Source organism: Pundamilia nyererei, unplaced genomic scaffold (assembly GCF_000239375.1).
Source record: "Pundamilia nyererei isolate P.nyererei 1_Seehausen unplaced genomic scaffold, PunNye1.0 scaffold00171, whole genome shotgun sequence".
In the NCBI taxonomy this organism is placed as follows: Eukaryota; Metazoa; Chordata; class Actinopteri; order Cichliformes; family Cichlidae; genus Pundamilia; species Pundamilia nyererei.
This window is the reverse complement of record NW_005187572.1, coordinates 1236194-1256987: the sequence shown is the minus strand read 5'-3', so window position 1 is coordinate 1256987 and position 20794 is coordinate 1236194. Positions and strand designations below refer to the sequence as shown.

The window sequence follows — 20794 nt, the reverse complement described above, 5'->3', positions numbered from 1 at the left end:
CAAAAGACTGACAGGACTGTGCAAACACTGGTAATCTGGTTTGATGCACCGATGTGATTTAGTCAAAACTTTGGTGATGCATGGATGAACAAGCAAACGTGCAGGTTTAGTGCACACTCACAGTCCCATCACTAGTATGATTTTTGCTATGATTGCATCTAACAGAGGAAACCCAACGTTAACGTCCCAGGTGGAAAACAGCGCTGTCCAGAGTCTTAAAAAGGTCCTTCAGTGGAGTCACCCCCACCCTCCCACGCCCCCTCTTTTCTTTCCTAGAGCAGTGCATCTCTCTCGGGTCGGTGTGGTGGTTGATCTCCGGTGTTGCTGGTTCCAGTGGCAGCTTGTACGTGCCAGAGTTTCTAACCTGAGGTTCGGTCACACCTGGACTGCTGAGGGTCGGCCCTGCTGTTACCTCTGAGGAGTTCTGAGGAGTTTGAAAAGAAAGCTGGTCGTCTGTTGAGCGTGCAGACGCCTTCACGGTGGGCCGACTGCTGGACGTCTGAGGAGCAGAGCACAAAGAAATAAATAGAAAAACTCACAATATTCAGGTGTAAATCATCTCTGATCAGTGTCTGTGTAAAAACTCTCACACGAACACTAAACTGCTGAAATAAACAGACTTCAGAGGCCAAACTGCTTTTTTACAGCAGTAACTACCAACTCCAAACAGGGCCCCTCACCATTTGAAAAATACTAACCAAACAATGCTGAAATGCAGTATTATATTTGACTGCCGATGAACAATAATATGAAAGGTGAAACCTTTTTGGATTTTGAACAGTTGGCCCTGCAGCCGTGCCAGCCCATTGTGACCAATTTGTCACATTTTTATTTTGTATTTTTCTCTCCAATTATTCGATTAGCTTAATGCATACGTACCTAAATCTTAAAACAGATAAATGTGTACAATCACCACTGAAAACAAACAGACAATAAATGTGAGCAGTAACAAAACTTAAGTTAAAAGCTGTATTTTCTTCCTACCAGTCTCAAAAATATAGTCTTTCATCAAATTTATGGGAAATTTAAGTCATTTTACGCTCTTAATTTTGTTGATTTTTCAGGCTTTAAAACGTTTGAAGAACCTTGTCGATGTAAAGAATTACTGCCTGTGGAGGCTGATGAGGCTGAAGAGAGCATCTACTTCTCTTCCACACTAACAGTCTTGCAGATAAAGAAGTACAGTTTGAACTGACCCTGATTCTTTGAAAACAGCAGATTCTTTCTGCTGCTTCTTCTTTCTGCTCAGTTTGGGGGCGTGGCCTAAACCTAAACTGTTTTATGTTAAACATGCATTCACGTACCCGATGCTTCTTTTCTTCGTGCTGTTGTTTTCCAAAAGTGTGCCCGACGCGACCTTTGTTGCTCATTTCTAGTTCTGAAATTTAAAAAAACAAAAACAAAAAAAAAACAGATTTCTGTTTCATTCCACTAAAATTTTATTTAAAGTATTTAATGTTTTTAGGGGGCGTGAATAAACGGCGCACCACTGATCTGAATGCCGCCCCGCTGCTCTCCATCCTCCTGGTATGGGCTCAGGCTCACAAACAGGGATTTCAGGACTGAATCCTTAGGCGCCCCTATGGCAGACGTTAAGAGCACATTTCAGACACACAAATGGACATTAGACATTTTTGTACGTGTTGAGCGCATCCTTACTTGTGGGCGATGAGACGTGAGGCAGTTGCTGCTGTGCCGGAGTTTCAGATGGATTCGGACCACCCGGAGCTGGACTGGAGGAAGTCTCCTTGATTGAATCCTGCACGATGCTGCAAGCTGGATCTGCTGGCTGCTTCACAGGATCAGGCTCAGCTTCAGAGGTTGTGGAGCAACTATCAGGACTTTGTTTGACATCAGTTTGGACTTCACACGAAGGAGCCAACTCTACATTAGAAACGCTTTGAAAAGGACTTTCAGCTGACGCCTGACTGCAGGGAGGCAAACTCAAAGTCTCAGAGAGGGGGTTTGCAAAAAGGCTGAGGAAGGAAGCAGCAGAGGTTTTCTCAGGTTTGACTTCAGTTTTTAAATGTCCTTCTTTGCTGGTGAAATGTGCAGGCTGTGAGGCTCTCACTGGGTCAGGTGTCGGTGTCACGCTCTCAGCGATTGGGTTTTTAAAAAGGCAACTGAAGGGGATTTTCTGAGTCTTTTTACGTCCAGCTGAACAATCGGACAGAGTTGGAGTCTCCCCGCTGCACTCCGGTGACATTTTAGCAGAACAGCGTTTCTGTGCACCGGGTTGGAAGACAGATTTTGTCTTTCTTGGGTACCGAGGGATCTCAGCAAGCTGCTTTGCTGCAAAATGGTGAACGGCAATGTTTGCAGAGTCACTCGTCTTAATGGAGCCATCTGCAGGTTCAACAGGAGCAGAAGTTCTGCTTTTAAACTCTGAGACGCCTGGAGAGGTAGAAATACCCGAGAGATGTTTAGGAGGACGGGTGTTATCTGTAGGAAGCTGTGAGCTTTCATTCATGTCCGATTTGCTTTTGGAAGATGCAGGATTATCTTCATCTATAACAGGAGGATGCAAACGCTCCAGTTTAACTTCATGAAAAGCCATTTCAGCAGATTTCAGGGACTCTGGTATAGCTCCACATTGCTGAGTACCAGAGGAAAGAATAAGATCAGAGCTAGAAATCAGGCTGTCGTGCACTTGTAGGGAAGACAGGCTCTTGTACATTTTCTTGAAGGGTTTGTTTGGCTCATGTTTGATACTCAGTGAGACTTTTTGTACTTGATGTTGTGAACTTAAGAGAGGATCCTGGATTTCCTCCGTTTTTACACTTGAAGCAGTGAGTCTTTGACCAAGGGTGTAATTTTCCACTGATTTTAAGGACCTGAGGACAGCATCAACAGAATAGGGAACTTCCTTTTGTGTCGTGGAGCCTAAAGTGGCCTCGGTGGTGGTCTCTGCGGCAGAAGGGGTAGTAGATTCTTTCCTTTCAGGAGTATTATAGAAGCTAGGGAAAGACCTGTACAGCTGAGGTCCAAGCATGGCTTCCACTGAATAACAAACTGGCTCCGGGCAGTTACTGCTGGTTGATGAAGGGCTGTGAGGTCGGGCAGTGTCTGCTGCACACCGAAGAACAGCTTCATCTGTAACTGTGGCCATTTCTTGTATCTGGTGTACTGAGGGTTCCCCCTCTGTAGCTGCATCTGCGCTGCGGTAAAAGTTAGGCCTGAAAAATAAAAATGTCCAGTGAAGGTAACGTGCATGGATTATCAGAAAAATTCCTGTTAAAGGCTAAAAGCATCGTAACAACTTAAGTTCCTCTTAGAATACAGCAGCGAGTCGTGTTCAGATTAATGTCTGCTGCTCTGTAGTCCAGAGAAAATGTAATCCATCTTTTATGTACAGTCTATGCCTGCACATGAAAGCCCATCTTCTGTGTCGTCGGTCTCATATTCATGAACTAATCCTTCAATTACACTTACTGCACGTGAGGATGAGGACATGTTTAAATTCAGAGGTGCATACCTGAGCGGGTCCATGAAAACACTGGGGGTCCCGTTTGTTTCTGTCATTCCTGCCTCCTCTTTGCTCGCCAGCTGTCCCAGAGGCTCCTGCTCAGCTTTTTTTGCAAGCTCAGAGAGGTCACGTTGCCATTTTAATAACTGCAGTGAAAAGAAGCAAAGCATTTACATTTGATTTCAGCACAAAGCAATGCATGCAAAACGTTTTGAGACCATTTTCATGCCTGACTTCTCCATGCACACCTCATCCAACAGTTTTCCTGTGACGTCAGTAAGCGGCTCGTGAGAAAACTTGCAGTCTTCTCCTTGATAGCATTTTCCTTTTCTATGGAAAAACTTGCAAGGAAAAGACTGTGCAGCTTGGTATAGGAAATACAAGACAGCCAACAACCTCCGCTTTCATTTGGTTAACGAGATGTGTTTGTGGCAGCTTACAACAGTATATCAAAGGATATTGTGCATGTACGGACAGCTCTCCCCTTTTGTGCAGAAGCCTTGGATGTAAAATTTACAGACTTCTTTGATGAGATCGTTGTAACCCTGAATATGCTCCAGCTGGCAACTCTCAGCCTGTATCCAGGAAAGGAAAGAAAGCACATTTTTCATTTTTGCAGTCTGAAAAAAAGAGATTCAGGTAAAGTTAAATAATCAGCTGTGATGCAACCTGCCTTTAGGCATCGTCCGTAAAGAAAATGTCGACAAAGTAACCGCCCGTCCACCAACAGCGCATTCTGGTCCTTGAACTCCTGAGTCATGAACCTTGGCTTCACTTGAAAGTCCTAAAATAAAGGAGACACAAGTTAAATTTGATTCCACTGAAGGATTACTTGAATTAATGTGTCCGCTTCAATAAATATTCCAACTAACGCCGAAGGATCCGAGTATCTGTTTGTACTGATGGCGTGACATGAAATGGCGAGCCAATCCATCATAAACTCAAGCTGCTGCAGCTCTAACCAGCCGACGGTGGATGGCGTTTGTAATTAAAGCCATCCTGGAGTCTTGCTTACCATCATGTCATTTTCATGTCCTCTTCCGCCTCTCCCACCTCTTCCAGACATCGGTCTTCCTTGTCCACGGGAAAATCTCCCTCTCCGTCCCTCCTTGTGCTGATATGGATCTTTCTGTCCATCCTTCTTCTTCAGATGTTTCTGCCTTTGAGATTGACGGCCTCTGTTACTGAAGCCTTTGCTCAGTCTTTGCTCACCATCGCTGTTCTGCATTAAACACACTTTGTCCTTTGTGTTATCAGCTTTGGCGTTACTTCGAGTTCTGGTTCCCTGGGCTTGGACACACGGCTTCTGCAGAAAAATAAACACATAAAAATTTGATATAAAAAAATAAAAGTTCTACATTTTATTTTATTAGCAGCTACCGGCTGCTCCTTGGCCACAAAGGCTCACCACAGCAGGTAGGTTGGTAGAGTTTTACACCAAATGTTCACATTATAGCGCTCTTCAAGCTCTTCCCTTATCCTGCATGTTGTTGAACAGCGAGAGATCATGCAAACCAGACACTCTTCAAGAAGCTCCTTTCCACCACTCCTTCAGTCACTACCCACAGCACAGCCGTCCCAGCATCACTGCCAGTGCTTCCCCAATTCATCTCCTGTCTTCTCTTTCCCTTACTCATGAAGGAGCAGCTAATTTTCATCCCAGCTACCACACATTTGATACTAACCCCCCAACACTTTGATGCCAAACCCACCAGTGGAAGCTGGAGGTCACCGATTGATGAAGCGAACACCTCTACATGATGATACGTTAAAAGAAACAGCGCTTATCTGACACTGGCCCTCCTGTTTTTAAGCAACTCTCTTATGATTGGCTGTCGTAGAGACAGGATGGGTTGAACTCAAACTATGACAAACTAAAATATATTGTTTTAATGTGTTATGTCAAACCTTAATGCCAAGGTTAGCTCACCTTTTTGTGAGATCCAAACAGCTCGTACTGAGTTTTCCTCTTTCTCCCACCTCCCCCAGGCTCATTCCTGCCAAACAGAGAGAGTGAGTGATGAAGAGGAGGCCATAAAAACAGATCTAACCCCGGTAAACTTTCATTAAGTACCGCTGCGTGACGGCAGGCTGCCCCGCACTCTTCACTCCTTCATCCACAGCGGAGAGCCTCGAGAACAGGTTCGCAAAAGCCATCTTACTCCTATAATGTGCGTCTCTGTGTGTACAGAGCTCGGTCCGGAGTTATAAAGGTCCGATATCGAAAAACAAACAGGAAATAAACGTCTTTCACTTTACGCCGTCACGCGGATCACTTTATCAGAGGTCGCTCCAGCGATCGGGGTTTCGCTTGTGTACATGACGGGACGTTATTCAGCCGTTCACATTTAATTCCGTGTAAAAAAAAACAAAAACATTTAATTCCGTGTTCGATATTTACGTCACTCCACGTCACTTCCATACGACAGGGTCATTGGGTTAACGCTACGGACGCTTGTCGCCGCCTAGCGGTGAAGATTTGTATCGTCTTGTGTTAAACCTTGCAGTAATGGCACAGCCCTGAAACCTTTTGGATTCTCACTTGATAACAGCGCATTTTTGAAGTTATTTACCATATTTGATCGGACAGTAATATAAAATACCAAGCCAAGTGTGTGAGACTGTCTCTCACAGAGTGATACTGAAATAAACAATCAGTGCAATCTGAGTTATCCACCTTTGTTACTTTTTAAAAAAAATGTAAGATACATTATTAAAACCATGATGTTATGAAATATGTAAGATAGTTGATAATTCAGTTTAACTGGTCCAACCCTGGTCTCAGAGGTTCAAGGAGTCCAGCAGGTTGGGAAATCAAGAGAGCAGGAAAGATGGAGAAGAGCTGAGCATCATAAAGACCAGACAGAGGTGACAGCTTAAAAGTGGTTGTTGTGGCACACTGGCCCTAACGTTTAAAAGTTGAATTAACACTGTCAGCATGTGAGCGTGCCAGACAGAAGCGGGCTTACATCATCATGCAGGTGAATCAAAGAAAGCAGTACTTTAGACAGCATTGAACCAATACTTACACACACCTAACCTCAGATCTTGTGCCACATAAAGCACCTGGCCAAAAATATTAACTCCAGCTCAATGTACAGGGTGGGCCATTTACATGGATACACCATAATAACATGGGAATGGTTGGTGATGTTAAAGTCCTGTTTGTGGCACATTAGTATATGTGAGGGGGCAAACTCCTCAAGATGGGTGGTGACCATTTAGAAGTCGGCCATCTTGGATACAACTGTTGTTTTTTCGATAGGAAGAGGGCCATGTGACACATCAAACTTATTGGTAATGTCACAAGAAAAACAATGGTGTGGTTGGTTTCAACGTAACTTTATTCTTTCATGAGTTATTTACAAGTTTTGACCACTTATAAAATGTGTTCAATGTGCTGCCCTTTGTGTTGGATTGTCAATGCAATGTGTCTGCTTTGTGTGTGATTGGATCACCTTGTGTGAGCTACTGAACAAACGCACTTTGTCATCCATCAACAGGAACAGCACAAGTTCAGATATGCTAAAAAGATGAGATAGAAGCCGGACTTTGTTCCTCCACATATGAGGCCGTCCCTGAGTCAGGTTTAAAGTTCAGGTCACGCAGACAGTTTCAGTATTACCTCACTGAGTGTCGCTCCCTCACTCTCTGAACTCTCTGTTCACACTGAGCTGCCTGTATCACAGGATGACCCGCTGGGCTCTTCTCGCTCCCGTCCTGCTGCTCCTGCTGGGCCTGTTCATCCACAGCGCTCTCAGTCAGGAGGCCGGAGACCCAGCAAATGCACCACCTGCACAGGGCCAAGCAGCTGACAGCACACAGGGAGAGGATGAAGATGGGGACTGGGGACTAGGGACCCTCCGCGACAGCTTTGAGGCCGTCGGCGGATACTTTGACTCCATGCTGGAGTTCATGGGCGGACGTGACGGAGTGTGCCAATACCGCTGCAGATATGGTAGGTCTGCTAGGTGAACATGTGGTATTACATAGTCTGGTATAAGGCCATGTATGCATCTGTGTTTGTATTATTGTAGGGCCTTTATAATAAAAAGCATACATAAATACAATTATTGATAAACAGCAAAGCTAGATACCTGCACTGGAAATGGTCAGAGTTTCAAATTACGAGGTCAGTAAAGATAAAACGCTTCAGGCTGCTCTAAACATTCAGTTTCCAGGCAGCTTTTTTTTCTACTGCTGGCTCTGTATGATGTCATCCCTCATCTGCGGTCTGTGACGAGCAGCAAATTAAATCCCCGATCCTGAAAAAGTTTGAAAAGCTGTGTAAAGTGTACATAACAAGAGAATGGAAGGATTTGTAAATCTCATAAACTCCTATTATATTCAGAATGGAACATTTGACGCTGAACGTTACACATTTTTAAACTGACAAAATGCAACATTTTGAGAAAAATGTTACGTTCATGTTAATTTGGTGGCAGGAACAAATCATAGAAAGGTTAGCAGTTCAGCACCCGAAGCCATGCTGCTGGAACAGCTTGTGGTTTAGTGTTGTTTTGCTGAAATATGCTTGGCCTTCCCTGAAAAAGGGCGTCATCCTGATGGGGGAGCATGTGTTTCTCTATAACCTGTCGATACCGTTCAGTATTCATGGTGCATTTCCAGATGTGCAAGCTGCCAGATCCAAAGCCACTGATGCACCCGAGCGTCAGAGATGCAGGCTTTAGGACTGAGCACTGATGGCTGAACAAACCAGACAGTCCTGTCCTCTCTAGTGTGGAGGACACGGCATCCATGTTTTCTAAAAATAATGTCACATTTTGATGAATCTGACCACAGAAGAGTTTTTATCTTGGCCTCAGTCCATTTCAAACGTGCTCTGTCCCAAAGAAGACAGCGGATGATGTTCAGCTTTGCCCCTTCCCTCCTTATTCTCTGAATGTTTTAATGATAATCCGAGTCTTCAAGATTTTATGTTGTGTACATCACTCTGAGATTGTTTCAGACTGGCGCCCCACGTTCTTACATGTTCTTGCATGTTGGAGAGTCTCTGTCTCGAGCAAGTAGACAACAGTCTTAAACGAACTCTGCCTCCTTTTTTGAAGCATTTAATATTTAAAGCTTGAACAAAGCCGCTCTTCACCTTTGAACAGCCAGCTCTTTTAATTGTAAGAATGCCCTAAAACTGAACCCTTTATGAATACGATCATGATTCCAGTAATCCCAGTAATCATCTTATGATATTTCTAATAAACACAAATCAGCTGATTACAAATGTGCCCAGTTAGTAAGTATGTACGCACAGCTTTTGCAGATCTTCCTCTCTCACTCTGTCAGTTATCTCACCTGATAACTTCTTGATCACCTCCTTCTCTCGGAGCTAATAGGATTTATTCAGAAAGGTCTTGTACACGCTGATATTTGTCGCGGTTGTTATCTGAGCCTGGAAATGGACTGTGAACTCTGATAGGAGAGGTTTTATGTGCTGACTGGGTCAAACATCAAGTGATGTGCAACATGTCATCTATGTGCAAACATGGATCTATTTTAAATCCACGGGGGTATCAACCAGAGCCCGGCACAGTCCTGCTGGCCTGTTGCAAAACATGACCTACATTTTAATTAATTTTAATTGATTTATTTATTAATTGCTATTTCTCCCTCAGGTAAAGCTCCTGTTCCTCGTTCGGGCTACCAGATGCCAGAACCAAATGGATGTAGCTCCTACTTCTTCGGTCTTCCTATTCCAGAAGGGGTAGGTCTCTTCTGTCTGTTTAGAGCAAATTTATTTGGAAATCATCAATACTGTTATGAAAAGCTGGATCCATCTTCACAAGGCGCTTATAGAGTTTGGGTGGAGGACAATCGAGGCCCCATAGAGAGTAATGAGCATTTGCTTCTAATCAGAAAAAGTGTAAGCCAGTTTCAAGAGCTGCTGGAGCTTCGTCTTCTTTAGACTTCATGTGTCTCTCTGTGAATCTTGAACATTAGAAGCCTCTGCTCTGTTTCTACACATTTTATTGTTTTCAGTAACCAGGACATGATTTTAGAAAGTTAGTGTGTTGCTCGTACATATCTTAGGATTGAGCTCCGCGCGGTGGGGCAGGCACCAAAACAGATGAACAAACAGCAAGAGAGCAAACCTTAAATTAAAAAGAGCACACGTTTAGGTTTCAAACTCCAGGAGCAGGTTTCTGGGTATTATTGGTAATAAAACAAAAATATGTGACTTTCCATAACTGAGCTGTGTACAGTTAATATTTTGTCTTATCCCTGTTTTTTTACAACGCTGTGTTCATTTGTGCAGCTCGGAGGAAATCTCGTTTTGATGAAAAATTGCTTCCAGCTTGTTATGTTACTTCAGCACAGCTGGAAACAGGAGACTTGTGATTTTTACACTGTTAGCTTATTGATTCTGGGAGCTACATGTCTGCTCAGCTCTACTCAAGAAAACAACTCGAGCGACGCATGACGCTCAGTTCAGCATTATTTATTAATTTATTGGTGTCTGCTAAAGTCTACATCTTTACTGTGTCTTCTAAGTAAAGAAGTGAAGTGATGAAGTGACAGCAGTTAAGACAGGAGGAAAGCTCTGTCTGCAAAGTAGTATATGCACTACATACATGCCAACACCTACTGTATATTACAACTATTAATTAGTGGAGTTTCCATGAAGGAACAGCAAAGCAGGAGGCTGTGGGAGATGCTTTTAAAATCCAGGAGAACTTGGGAAAAACAGGAGTGCATGCAAGTAGACTGGAGGAAAAAGAGGGTGAACTCCACCTTTAATAAAGGCACTCAATCTAAAAGCATCTGAGGTGTTTACTAAAGAAATATTACTTTGTTTATGTAATAAAAAAGTACACAAAAAGTCCACACAGAGAGGCGACAGCAGAGCTGTAAAAATTCGTCCGATGAAAACCAAATAAAACCTGATCTCAGAACAAACAACAAACCTATTTCTGATGGAGCTAATAATGCTAATAATGCACTTGTACACAAACACATTGATCTTTCCTGCTGTGTGTCAGATGGACATGGGCATCCCTGCCATGACTAAGTGCTGCAATCAGCTGGATATGTGTTACGACACCTGCGGCTCCAACAAGTATCGCTGCGACTCCAAGTTCCGCTGGTGCCTCCACAGCATCTGCTCGGACCTCAAGAAGAGCCTCGGCTTCGTGTCCAAAGTGGAAAGTCAGTAATATTTGAACGTTCCTTTCATGCACCGTCATGTTCTTCTTCGTGATATTTTAATCACTGATCTCTGACTGTAATCCGAGTACGTCAGCTTCTGTTGATCCTGTGCTGTCCTGTTTCTTATTTCTCAGCATGTGAGACTGTAGCAGACACCTTCTTCAACACAGTGTGGACTTTAGGCTGCAGACCGTACATGAACAGCCAGAGGGCAGCATGCTACTGCCCGGGAGAGGAGAAGGACGAACTTTAGATGAACAACTGGATCTTCTGTGTTTATAAAACAGCGTCAGCAGCGACCGCATTCCCAGGTGATTTTGCTCTGAGTTGTGGTGTTGCAAAGGTGGAGTAATTTATTAGGAAGTTCTTGCTTTTATCTTTTTTGAATTCCTCATGAAAACTGTATTTGTGTACATGTAGAGTTGGTTTAAAAGTCTTTAACGATACATGACGGAGTTTCAGAGACAGTAACTGGTTCACAGCACACAGCTGCCATTGAGTGTGTGCTGCCTTCTTTTATTTGATGGCGCATTACTGACAAAGTCAGCCCTTAGTTAAAACCATAAAAATACAGGAGAAATTTTGTCTGTATGTATGTGAAGTTTCTTCCTGTTAAAAGGGAGTTTTCCCTTCCCACTGTCACCAAGTGCTTGCTCACAGTTTCTTTCTAACATTGTCGGGTCTTTACCTACATTATAAAGCGCCTTGAGGCGACTGTTGTGGAGAATTGGTACTGTAGAAATAGAACTGACGTGAACTGAATTTCTTTTGCATTAAAAACAGTTTCAAAGATAAACAAACACTAAACCTTTTGTCGTTCCATCATTTGCTTTGCACACTGAAGGACTGGACAGATGTTTTCACACATCTATTAGTGCTAGGTGTAACTTGCCACTGTAATCACATTACATTTTTTGGTCAGGCAGTAATATGATTCTGCATGAGCAGTGATAAATTACAGCAATGCAATCACATTACAGACACTAGTAATCAAGCAATTACGTTATCACTCACAGTGCGGAGGGTCTTTAATTACCTATAATGGACGTGCCTTTGTCCTTTTAACACAAAGAGCACATTTATCTCAGTTTTCATCTTATCTGTTTAATTTGCTGATAAAGTCTTGTGTGCTGAAACACTTCAGGTCAAACACGACAATGCTGTGATTATAACGGTATTCTAAATTTTATTTAAAATGTGGGTGACTTGGAATTTTGTGATGTTTTCTTCATCTCAGGCCACTTGTTAACCAGTTCCCAAGTAACTCAAGTTTCAAACCTTCCCCGAACATGAACACGACTCAGGTTACTTCCTTTATGAAAGACATGTTCAACATAATGTGAAAAACAGACCAGAAGGTGGCGCTACATAAAAAGCCTGAGGATCCTTCCACCATCAGCTGTAATTTATGTTATTTAGGAACTCAGCCACAAGCTGTCAGACCATGTGAAGCTACAGAGAGGAGTCAGAGGCTGTGTCCCAATTCAGGGTCTGCACGCTTGAAGTACGCGCACTACGCGTACTACGTACGGTGCGTACTATAAGTACGAGAAGTGCGGAAGTGAGAGGCTTGTGAAATGGGACGCTTCGTCGCGCTGTTCAGGTTGCCTAGCAACCATGATACTAACCGCGAGACACGTTACATACAGCTTTGTTTGACAGAAATGAAGGAGAAAAATGTTTTGTTTGCGGCAAAATTATCCACACCCACCGCCGCGCTATGAATTGTGGGATATATGGGACCACGAAGCGTGGACCGGACCACGCTTGATATTTGGGGAAATCGACGGCGCATTTGGAGTATGCATTTGAAGCACACTTCGAATTGGGACAGCCGTCGTCGCGTGGCGGTGACGTAACCGCACTTGAAATGCGTACTTCAAGCGTGCAGACCGTGAATTGGGACACAGCCAGAGTCACCAACACCTTGCCAACTAACCGCAGAGGTCCAACCCTCCTCTGTATGTCTCAGTGTGTTTGTGCAGCTGCTGTAGGTCTGTGGACTCAGTGGACGTTTTTATTTGTTCTTTTAAGAAACAAATAAAAACGTTTTTGTTTTTTTTAGACTTGCATTTAGCTAACACTTTTCTTTATGCTTTCTTGTGAAGCTGGCAAGTGATTCTTGTCTTGAAGGGTGCTATATAAATGAAATGTTCTTACTATGTGGCCCAGTGGTTTTGTCCATATTGTGTAAATGTACAGTTAGTTATGGGTCATCAACATGCACGCCTGTTTTTGTAAGATTTCTTTATTAGTGTGACAGAGTGAATGTAAAACTGGAAACTGTACAGGCTGAAACGTTTTTAACGATGAAAATATACATTTCTCATTAACAAACTACAGTACGGCCTACAAAAAATAGTTCTTGTAATCAACATTAAACAAAACTGGTGACATTCACAGAAGCACAGAGCTAAAACATGAAAGCAGACCAATAATGAACTGTGCAAAAATCTATTTCAGATGACAGAAAGGCGTTGGAGGTCAGGGACAAATGTAGAGGAAGAATTAAACATTACATGTGAACAAGGCTGAAAAAATACAAATCCTCACCGGACACAGACGCCTGGAAAAAGGGGGAAAAATAGTTAGCAGACAGGATCAAACACATTTACATCAGCAAGCAGTTAAAGAAAAATGTAAATTCAACAAGAATTTTTCAGGACTTAAAGACATGCAGCTCTTTTTCACTGAAGCTGTGCTAATGCTGAAACCACTGCTGATAGTGGCTCCGCTGCATGAAATCAGCACTTGCTGCCAACAGATTTCATTAAAAAAAATTGAACCCCAGTTCTGCAAACAACTGCACGTAACCATCAGCACGTAAACCTTTGGAAAAGTGAGCTGGTTCTCTCCAAAGGAAGAACTGGAGCCGCACTGGGACATGCAACGCTACTGAGAGCAATAACCTGCAAAAATATGCCGGCTGTAACAAAAGTTGATTTTTTTTACAGACAGAAGGTTCAACAAACATTCCAATTTCAACAAATTTACATTTCTGAAATGATTTCATGGTTCAGGCTTTAATATTACAGTCACGCTGCACGAGCTGTGCGTGATTGTTCAGCCAGTGCTCAAAAACAAAGATGGAGAACTGTAACCTGCAGAACCAGAATAACCTTTTAACTATGAATCATAGGAAACGTGCCAGGCTGAAGTGGAATTATCCTTTAATTTTCCTTTGAATATACTTACTTCGTTCAGTCTATCTCAGAGATCAGGGAGTTTGCCGGCTGCATGACTTTGGACTGAGGCATCTGGCTCGTGTTCTTTACCTTCTGGTTAAAAGCTTCAAGCTAGAAAAATAACCAAAGAGAAAAACGATTTATGATGACACGATGATGACGGCTGTCACAACAGGAAACTCGGAGCATAAAGCAGGGAAACAATTCCAGATTATAGCAGAGATAATGTAAAACATAACAACAGACTGAGATCAGGATTATGAAACTGAGATTCAGATGAAGTAATGATACTCAGAAAAGTATATCTAAGGTTTTAAATGACATGCTTGACAACTGTTACAGATGCAGGGCATCAGTCATGTCTTCAAATGTTTAAAATTCTAAAAATAGAAGTGATTTTCGTGACGTGTGACAGCGTCTGCTTATGCTTAAAATACATATTGACACATCTTAAGTGTCTCAGACTGAGTACTGGGAACTCTGCTGAAGTTGATCCTCAGACCAAAAACACACATCAAAGAAATACTTTGAGCTTCCTGCAGTTTTAGTTTTAGTAAAGAAAAAAATAAAGTAATAATCCATCCCCAGAATTAGATCTTTTTTCATTTTTTGCATAACAAAATTTAATAAAGTTGGGCTAAATTTTACCATCGTACTACTAAACGTTTCTGATTTAGAAGAATCTTAAAGTATATATGGAGCATTTTATTATGTAAAATACATTCATAAGTACAGGAGATAAAACACATGACATTTTTAGGGCTGATAAAGCAGACAAAGCATCCATGGTACCAATACTCTGTTCCTCTATGCCACAGATATCACATCAGTGAGAATCTGACACATCCAAGATACTGATGCTCACACTGGGATTAAGAATTTCATGCTGATATCTCCTGCACTTAAGAAGTTATGAACGGTCAAAAATATATTTAAAAAAAAGAAAACAAATTTGAACCCCTTCTAACTGAAAATGTTCACTGGATGAAGGTAACAGCATGCATGGCTTCATTAAATATACTGAAGTAATTGTGCTCAGTGTCCTCTGAGTCACTACATTTCATTATCAACAACAACAAGCAAGGCAAATAATGGCACAACCTAACCTCTCAGCATGGCATGGCCTCAAGAGCTGGCCAAACCGACTGAACACCAACCTTTTTCCTCAGGTTCGCCTTTATTTCCTCCTCTGTTAGCTGCGGCTTCTCCTCTTTTAACTCCTCAGTGCAGGGGTCATTACCCACAGTCTTGGTGCATACCTTTGAGTCCTGTGGTGCCAGTGGTGTCTTCAATGCATTATTGTGTTTCTCTAAAATACTTTTGGGATTCCTGAAATCTCCCATAAGTTTTTTGCGACCCCGTCTCCAGTTGTGTCCACCTGTGAGGCTCTGAGAGGATGCCTGCTCGGTATTGATGACTCTCAGGCAGCGAGAAACAGAGGCTGACCCATCTTGGCCTTCGCTCACAGACAGGTCCGGGTTTGGAAATGAGGCACTGTTTGTAAGAAGGCTGGGATCAGGGAAAGCCATGTTAGGTGCCACTACAGAGCCAGGAAAGTGCGGGTAAGGTTGGCTGCTGGCAGAAAGAGAGGGAGGAGTGTTGTACTGATTGTATGACCAGTAAGGATTTGTAGCACCGCTGTAGTGGCCACTCTGGCTAAGAGCAAAATGCGAGTACTGAGACAAAATGTAGTCTGGATATGGAGAAGCAGCAGGATGAGGAAACACGGGATTTTGTGAATATGGATAAGCAGAAAAATGTTTTGAGTCTTTTCGCTCTCTGTCCCTCAGTGTTTCTCTGCTGTTCCATCGATCTCTGTGTTTCAGTCTCTCTCTGCTTCTTTCTCGCGAGCGGCTTCGTTCGGCCTTCCGCCTCCGTTTCAAATCTCTGCTGCGAGAGCGTCGACGGCATGAGGGGCTCGGGCTAGAGCTTCTAGAGGTTGACCTGGAGGAAGATGAGGACGAGGAATTTCTGTGATCTCTAAGAGAGCGCCTCTGCTGTGTCTCGTCCTCCCCTCTGCTCTCAGTCCTCCTCCTCCCTTCACTCTTCCTCACCCTCCCTTCGCTCTTGCTCCCATGCATTCTCTCCTGACTCTGGTCTGTTTTGCTGCTCCGCAGAGGAGAGCCTGATGAGGACTTCCTGCGATCTCGGTCACGAGAGTGCTCCTGGCGGCTCTCGTGCTCCTCTTTGCTGTTCACACGTTCGTTTTTTCTCCCGCACAGCCTCTCCTGAGTGCGGTTTGCCAGTTTGCTCAGCTCGTCCACGTCCAGGTTCCATCCCAGAGTTTTAAGAATGCTCTGCAGCTGTTCATGCTGCTCACTCACCGATGAGGTTTCTTCCTCCTCCTTCTTCTTCAGTGCCACCGGAGACTTTAATCGATTACTAGAGCCCAAACTGTGGTCTCTTTTGCTCTTCTTCTTCTTCTCCTCCTCCTCACCAGGTAAGAAGAGCCTCTCTCGAGTAGATGAGTCAGTCTTTTTCTCTCTACTGTTGGTCTTGTTGAGGCCTGCCAGCAGGTTTCTACCATTTGACTCGCTGTCACTGTCATCACCGAGCCCGGGAATTAGGGCACCACTCTTTAAATGCTGGCTCTTACTGTCCTGGTTGAGACCCTTCAGCAAGGGTCCACTTTTCAACGACTGGCTCTTGCTTGCCCAGTTGAGGTTCAGCCTAATGGGCTTAGTGTTTGAGAGTTGGTTCTCACTGGGTGATGTGGCTCCAGTATTTAACTGTTGGCTTTCATTGGCTTGGCTGAGGCCCGTCAGCCGGACTCCACTGTCTGACCGCACACCGTCTTTGGCTTTGTTGAGTCCAGGCTGTGGAGCACCACTGCCAGTACCTTCACTGGACTGGCTGAGGCCCCTCAGCGAGGCTCCAGTATTTAATCGTTGGCTTTCCTTTGACTGGTTGAGGCCCGGTTCACCTTCATTGGCTGTACTGAGTAGACTCTCATTTTTCTGACTGAGATCCTTCAGTGAGGATCCACTCTTCGATCGATGGCTCTCACTTTCCCATCCGTGGCTTAGAAGAATGGGTCTAGTTTTTGAGTGCTGGTTCTCACTAGGTAGGCTGAAGCCTGACAGTGAGGCTTCGGTATTTAACTGTTGGCTTTCACTGGCGTGGTTGAAGTCTGTCAGCAGGGCTCCACTGCCTGCCCGCTCACTGTCACTGGCTTTGCTGAGTACTGGCTGTGAGGCACCGCTGCCAATACTCTTGCTGGGATGGCTGAAGCCTTTCAGCGAGGCTTCAGTCTTCGACCACTGGCTCTCACTGGCCTGGCTGAGTAACAGAATGGCTCTACTGTTTGAGCACTGGTTTTCACTGGGTGGGCTGAGACCTTGCAGTGAGGCACCACTAAACAACCGTTGGCTTTCCTTTCTCTGGGTGAGGCTTGGCTCAATGTCATTGTCCATGCTGAGTATACTTTCACTGGGCTGTCTGAGGCCCAGCAGCGAAGCTCCACTATTCAGCTGTTGCTTCTCAGTCCTAAAGGGTGGATCTGATTTGCTCTCCACGTCAGGGATCTGAATGTTCAGGGGCTCCTCACCTAAAGGAAGATCCTCTCTATCATTGCTCATAATCTTGTTAAACTTTTCGATGTCCACGCCTTTGTTGAGGATGCTGAGGAAGCGCTCAAAACCCTTGTTGACATTATTTTCATCCTTTGCTGGTGAAGAAATGCTTCGACCGAGAGGTGGCAGTGACACACCAGGGACCTGAGAAGGAAAAAAGAGATTACTGTGTCATTACTCAGAGAAGAGTAGAAAAGTAAAGCATTCTCATGTTGATCAAAGCTTCTTCTTATTTTATGATTCATTCATATAATACTGCATGTAAGTGGAGGTATGGTGTGGTTGAAATACAAAGAAAAAGCAGAAAAGCATCAACTGTACAACCTCGCCACAGTCATCCTCAGGTTTGAGCAAGTTGATGTCGACTCCTTTGTTGAGCACGCTGAGGAAGCACTCGAAACCCTTGTTGATGACGTCCTCTCTCTTAGCCGGTGATGTAACGCTTGGGCTGGAAGGAGGCCACGCAACGTCAGGGCCCTGAGAAAGATCAGAAATTCACTTTACTGTTCAACCAGCAGATTCGTGGTGAGAAGCTCAGATGCTGTCATAAAAAGGAAAATTACATGCTGCCATGATCCAGGTCTCAGGTAAACACGTCTGAAATTGTTCTCAGCACTTCCAAATCATCAGCCACTCAAAAGATAATGGCCATATTTCAGCGTTTTATAGCACATTAATAATGTTAAGACAAAAGATAACATTAGCATTTACTACTTCATTGCCTTGACACAACAGAAAGACTGTCAACTGCTGGATCAACAACATAAGGACTGTACAGTAACAGCAGCTGGTTATTCCTCTGTTACAGAGGCACCTTGAACGCCTTCGTCACAAACAAACACTAACACCACAAACACATTGTAATTTGGGGGAAAACACTGTTATTCACACACATCCTGGTGGCGGTCAGAGGGCCCGGTGGCGCCAGTGTCCAGCAGCCTCGCCTCTGTCAGTGTGCCCCAGGGCAGCTGTGGCTACAATGTAGCTGCCATCACCAGTGTGTGAATGTGTGAATGACTGAATGTAGCGTAAAGCGCTTTGGGGTCCTTAGGGACTAAGTAAAGCGCTATACAAATGCAGGCCATTTACATCCATCCGAAATGTTTGTTCCAATCACTTCAGCTGTGAGGGCTTTGTGTGGCACGATATTAACCCCCGATTCTTTTGTCCCCGTGATAGAACAGAGAAAACCGACTCATAGTGTGTTAAAAGATCTATATTTCTTTTTATTCAATAATCTTCCGGAAGAGAGAGACCCCTGCACAGCTCAAACGCCAGCTGCAGGATCTCTAACATTAGAATCATAAACTGTGCCTCATATAGGTTTTATTTTGGTACTTTACACGTCACACAGTTTCAAACATTGCTTATATGGAAAGTTCCTCTTTTCTGTGTCTTATCTATTAATATATCTGTGCACTAAAACTTCCTGTTTTTCAGTCTGGCTGAGCACTTTGTGAGTCAAAAGTGGCCTTGCTCTACAAGACTTCATTATTAAAGTACATAAAACAATATAATAGGAAAATAAGGATACTAAGGATATTGATTTCATGACACATACCTGTTCACTGTAAGGTGGTACAACAGTGTGTCTCTTCTTCATTAGAACCTTCACTCTGAGCTTCAGAGGATGCTGTTCCTGCAGCACACCGCCTTTGCTCGGGCAGGAGGAGCTCCTTCTCTCTCTGGCCGACTGCACCTGAATAATAGAAAAAGAAAGCTTTACACATGAACGAGATTTTTGAAATTGTGACATTGAGTCACTACGAGTCTACAAGTGATGAGGTTTCATTTCTTTTACTTTATATTAGGCCCTGTGTTTTTCAGCACTGAAAATCTCATGTAGATATTCCCTGTATAAAAAAAATAAGGCAAAAATCCTATGTACCCTACTTCATCTAAATCTCAAGTATTTATAATGTGAAGGTCATATTTTTTGTTATCCAAATAAACAAAAACAAAAAAAGAACAAAAACATCTGATTCTAAGGGGATCAGGTGGGTCGTGCAAAAAAAAGAAACACACTTTACTCTGAGAGTCTATTCAGTGCTCCTCACCTTTGAGAAATAGCTGAGGTATTGTCGCTGCATCAGAATCTCCTTCACTCTGTCTCTTAGAGTTTGACCTACACACATAGCCGGAGGCTCGTCACCGGAAACACCTGGTGGTGTCTCCACAAACCGCGTTTTCGTGGCGAGTGTAGCTTTCTTGTGCATAATTCTCTCCTCCATCTCTCTGAGGAGCTGCTTGTTTCTTGCTAGCTCTACATCCTCTTCACTGTATGGCAGTGGCTCTCCGTCCGGGTCCTCCACCTCTGGGACTTTACTATGAACGTGATGAGATGAAGAACTGAGCTCTTTCCACCTCACATCACTCCTATGTGGTTCAGGAACAGTATATCTCGAGTGTTCGTGGTAAGTGTCCCACTCTCTGTAACCTCTGGAGGCATTCCCCATGCTGTGGCAGCTTGGCTCCAGAAGTCTCTGGAGTTTGTGGACAGCATCTTTCCACTCACGTTGATTCATTCTGCAGTCTCTCCAAGTGTCTAAAGCAGAAACAGTAAGTAAGAAATATGCAGCAAGTATGGGTAAAGATAGATGTGTATGTATATTGTGAAGCCATTACATCCTCCCATAATGTAAACACAAAGACATAAAGGCTATTTTGGACCAGCTTCGAGCTTTCATGTTGTCTTTATGCTTGTTTCACAGCAAAACCCTCAGCCTTAGCTTACATGAACGCTCCTAATGAGCAAACACAGACCCAACCAAAGTAACCAAGTAACAACCAAACCCGGCAGCCGTCACATCACACTCGTTAACGTGTGGACAGTCGGTCTAACATACTGTAAGGTGTTTACACAACTTAGCATCGTTGCTAAAAAGACTGGTCACCTACTATTGCCGTGGAAAACGAGAGCTTCTTCTTTTACATCGTGGAAAGATTTTTCATTTTTAAGCTAAGAGCCACTCGGAGAAAGAACAGTGAAACTCCAACATTAATGACGTTTCGGTAAAAAAAAATGGGAACCGTTAAAGCTAAACGAGCTTTTGGTGTTAACAGAAAGAGGCCATTACTGATCACATTGCTTCGGTGGTTTAGGTGAGTGAAATGTGACAGCAGCGCCCCCTGCAGGACAGAGTACTGACACTGCAGGAGAAAAACAGGTCAGGTGGTCGTAAGCCCCCCCCCCCCCAAAAAAAAAAAAAAAAAAAGATTCCTGGGCTGCAAAGAATTATCATTTTATAAATTTACTTACCAAATAAAACTATTTATAAAAATAAATGCATTTAGAAGCAAAAACATTTCACTATCGCTGTTTAAAGATTGCCCTTCAGACTCCAGCCTCAGATGGTTTTAAACTAACAACTAGTCCGCACTTTTTAGCTGTTTGTAAATGCTCTCTACAT

The 20794-nt window shown here is 43.5% G+C and overlaps 3 protein-coding genes across 5 annotated transcripts; 1 reads left to right on the top strand and 2 right to left on the bottom strand.

Annotated features, from left to right (window-relative positions):
* Positions 1 to 6: 6 nt before the first annotated feature.
* On the bottom strand, positions 7 to 5862 carry LOC102214543 (mucin-17-like). 3 transcript variants are annotated; one of them, XM_005746044.1, is made up of 11 exons: positions 5541 to 5862; positions 5397 to 5463; positions 4482 to 4772; positions 4140 to 4250; positions 3927 to 4041; positions 3715 to 3824; positions 3476 to 3612; positions 1660 to 3176; positions 1488 to 1580; positions 1305 to 1378; positions 7 to 499 (listed from the first exon to the last, which is right to left on the bottom strand). In XM_005746044.1, exons 1-11 carry the CDS (start codon positions 5621 to 5623, stop codon positions 179 to 181), a joined length of 2919 nt encoding a protein of 972 aa, XP_005746101.1. In that variant the 5' UTR covers positions 5624 to 5862; the 3' UTR covers positions 7 to 178. The 3 variants fall into 3 exon arrangements, with proteins under 3 accessions (XP_005746101.1, XP_005746102.1, XP_013769557.1); XM_005746045.1 differs by lacking the exon at positions 7 to 499 and having other exon boundaries at positions 1311 to 1378; positions 1488 to 1569; XM_013914103.1 differs by lacking the exons at positions 7 to 499; positions 1305 to 1378 and having other exon boundaries at positions 1416 to 1569.
* A 1294-nt stretch (positions 5863 to 7156) lies between these two features.
* Positions 7157 to 11182, top strand: LOC102214272 (group XIIB secretory phospholipase A2-like protein). The gene is made up of 4 exons (XM_005746043.1): positions 7157 to 7424; positions 9097 to 9185; positions 10462 to 10627; positions 10762 to 11182. Exons 1-4 carry the CDS (start codon positions 7157 to 7159, stop codon positions 10878 to 10880), a joined length of 642 nt encoding a protein of 213 aa, XP_005746100.1. The 3' UTR covers positions 10881 to 11182.
* Positions 11183 to 12864: 1682 nt separating this feature from the next.
* On the bottom strand, positions 12865 to 20506 carry LOC102213987 (uncharacterized). Its single transcript, XM_005746042.1, has 7 exons — positions 20283 to 20506; positions 19442 to 19929; positions 18946 to 19083; positions 17709 to 17861; positions 14970 to 17528; positions 13823 to 13923; positions 12865 to 13193 (listed from the first exon to the last, which is right to left on the bottom strand). The coding sequence occupies exons 2-6, from the start codon at positions 19907 to 19909 to the stop codon at positions 13828 to 13830; spliced, it is 3414 nt and encodes a 1137-aa protein (XP_005746099.1). The 5' UTR covers positions 19910 to 19929; positions 20283 to 20506; the 3' UTR covers positions 12865 to 13193; positions 13823 to 13827.
* Between the last annotated feature and the right edge of the window lie 288 nt (positions 20507 to 20794).

Bases quoted from the DNA above. Each gene is read 5' to 3' on its own strand.
- LOC102214543 (XM_005746044.1), bottom strand. From the start codon at position 5,623: ATGGCTTTTGCGAACCTGTTCTCGAGGCTCTCCGCTGTGGATGAAGGA. The intron at 4,251-4,481 runs GTAAGCAAGACT...CCTTTATTTTAG, and splicing joins GACATGAAAATGACATGATG to GACTTTCAAGTGAAGCCAAG. The intron at 3,825-3,926 runs ATATCCTTTGAT...ACCAAGCTGCAC, and splicing joins GAGCTGTCCGTACATGCACA to AGTCTTTTCCTTGCAAGTTT.
- LOC102214272 (XM_005746043.1), top strand. From the start codon at position 7,157: ATGACCCGCTGGGCTCTTCTCGCTCCCGTCCTGCTGCTCCTGCTGGGC. The intron at 7,425-9,096 runs GTAGGTCTGCTA...TTTCTCCCTCAG, and splicing joins CCAATACCGCTGCAGATATG to GTAAAGCTCCTGTTCCTCGT. The intron at 10,628-10,761 runs GTCAGTAATATT...CTTATTTCTCAG, and splicing joins CTTCGTGTCCAAAGTGGAAA to CATGTGAGACTGTAGCAGAC.
- LOC102213987 (XM_005746042.1), bottom strand. From the start codon at position 19,909: ATGAATCAACGTGAGTGGAAAGATGCTGTCCACAAACTCCAGAGACTT. The intron at 19,084-19,441 runs GTGAGGAGCACT...TCTATTATTCAG, and splicing joins ACCTCAGCTATTTCTCAAAG to GTGCAGTCGGCCAGAGAGAG. The intron at 17,529-17,708 runs GTTGTACAGTTG...TTTCCTTCTCAG, and splicing joins CTGAGGATGACTGTGGCGAG to GTCCCTGGTGTGTCACTGCC.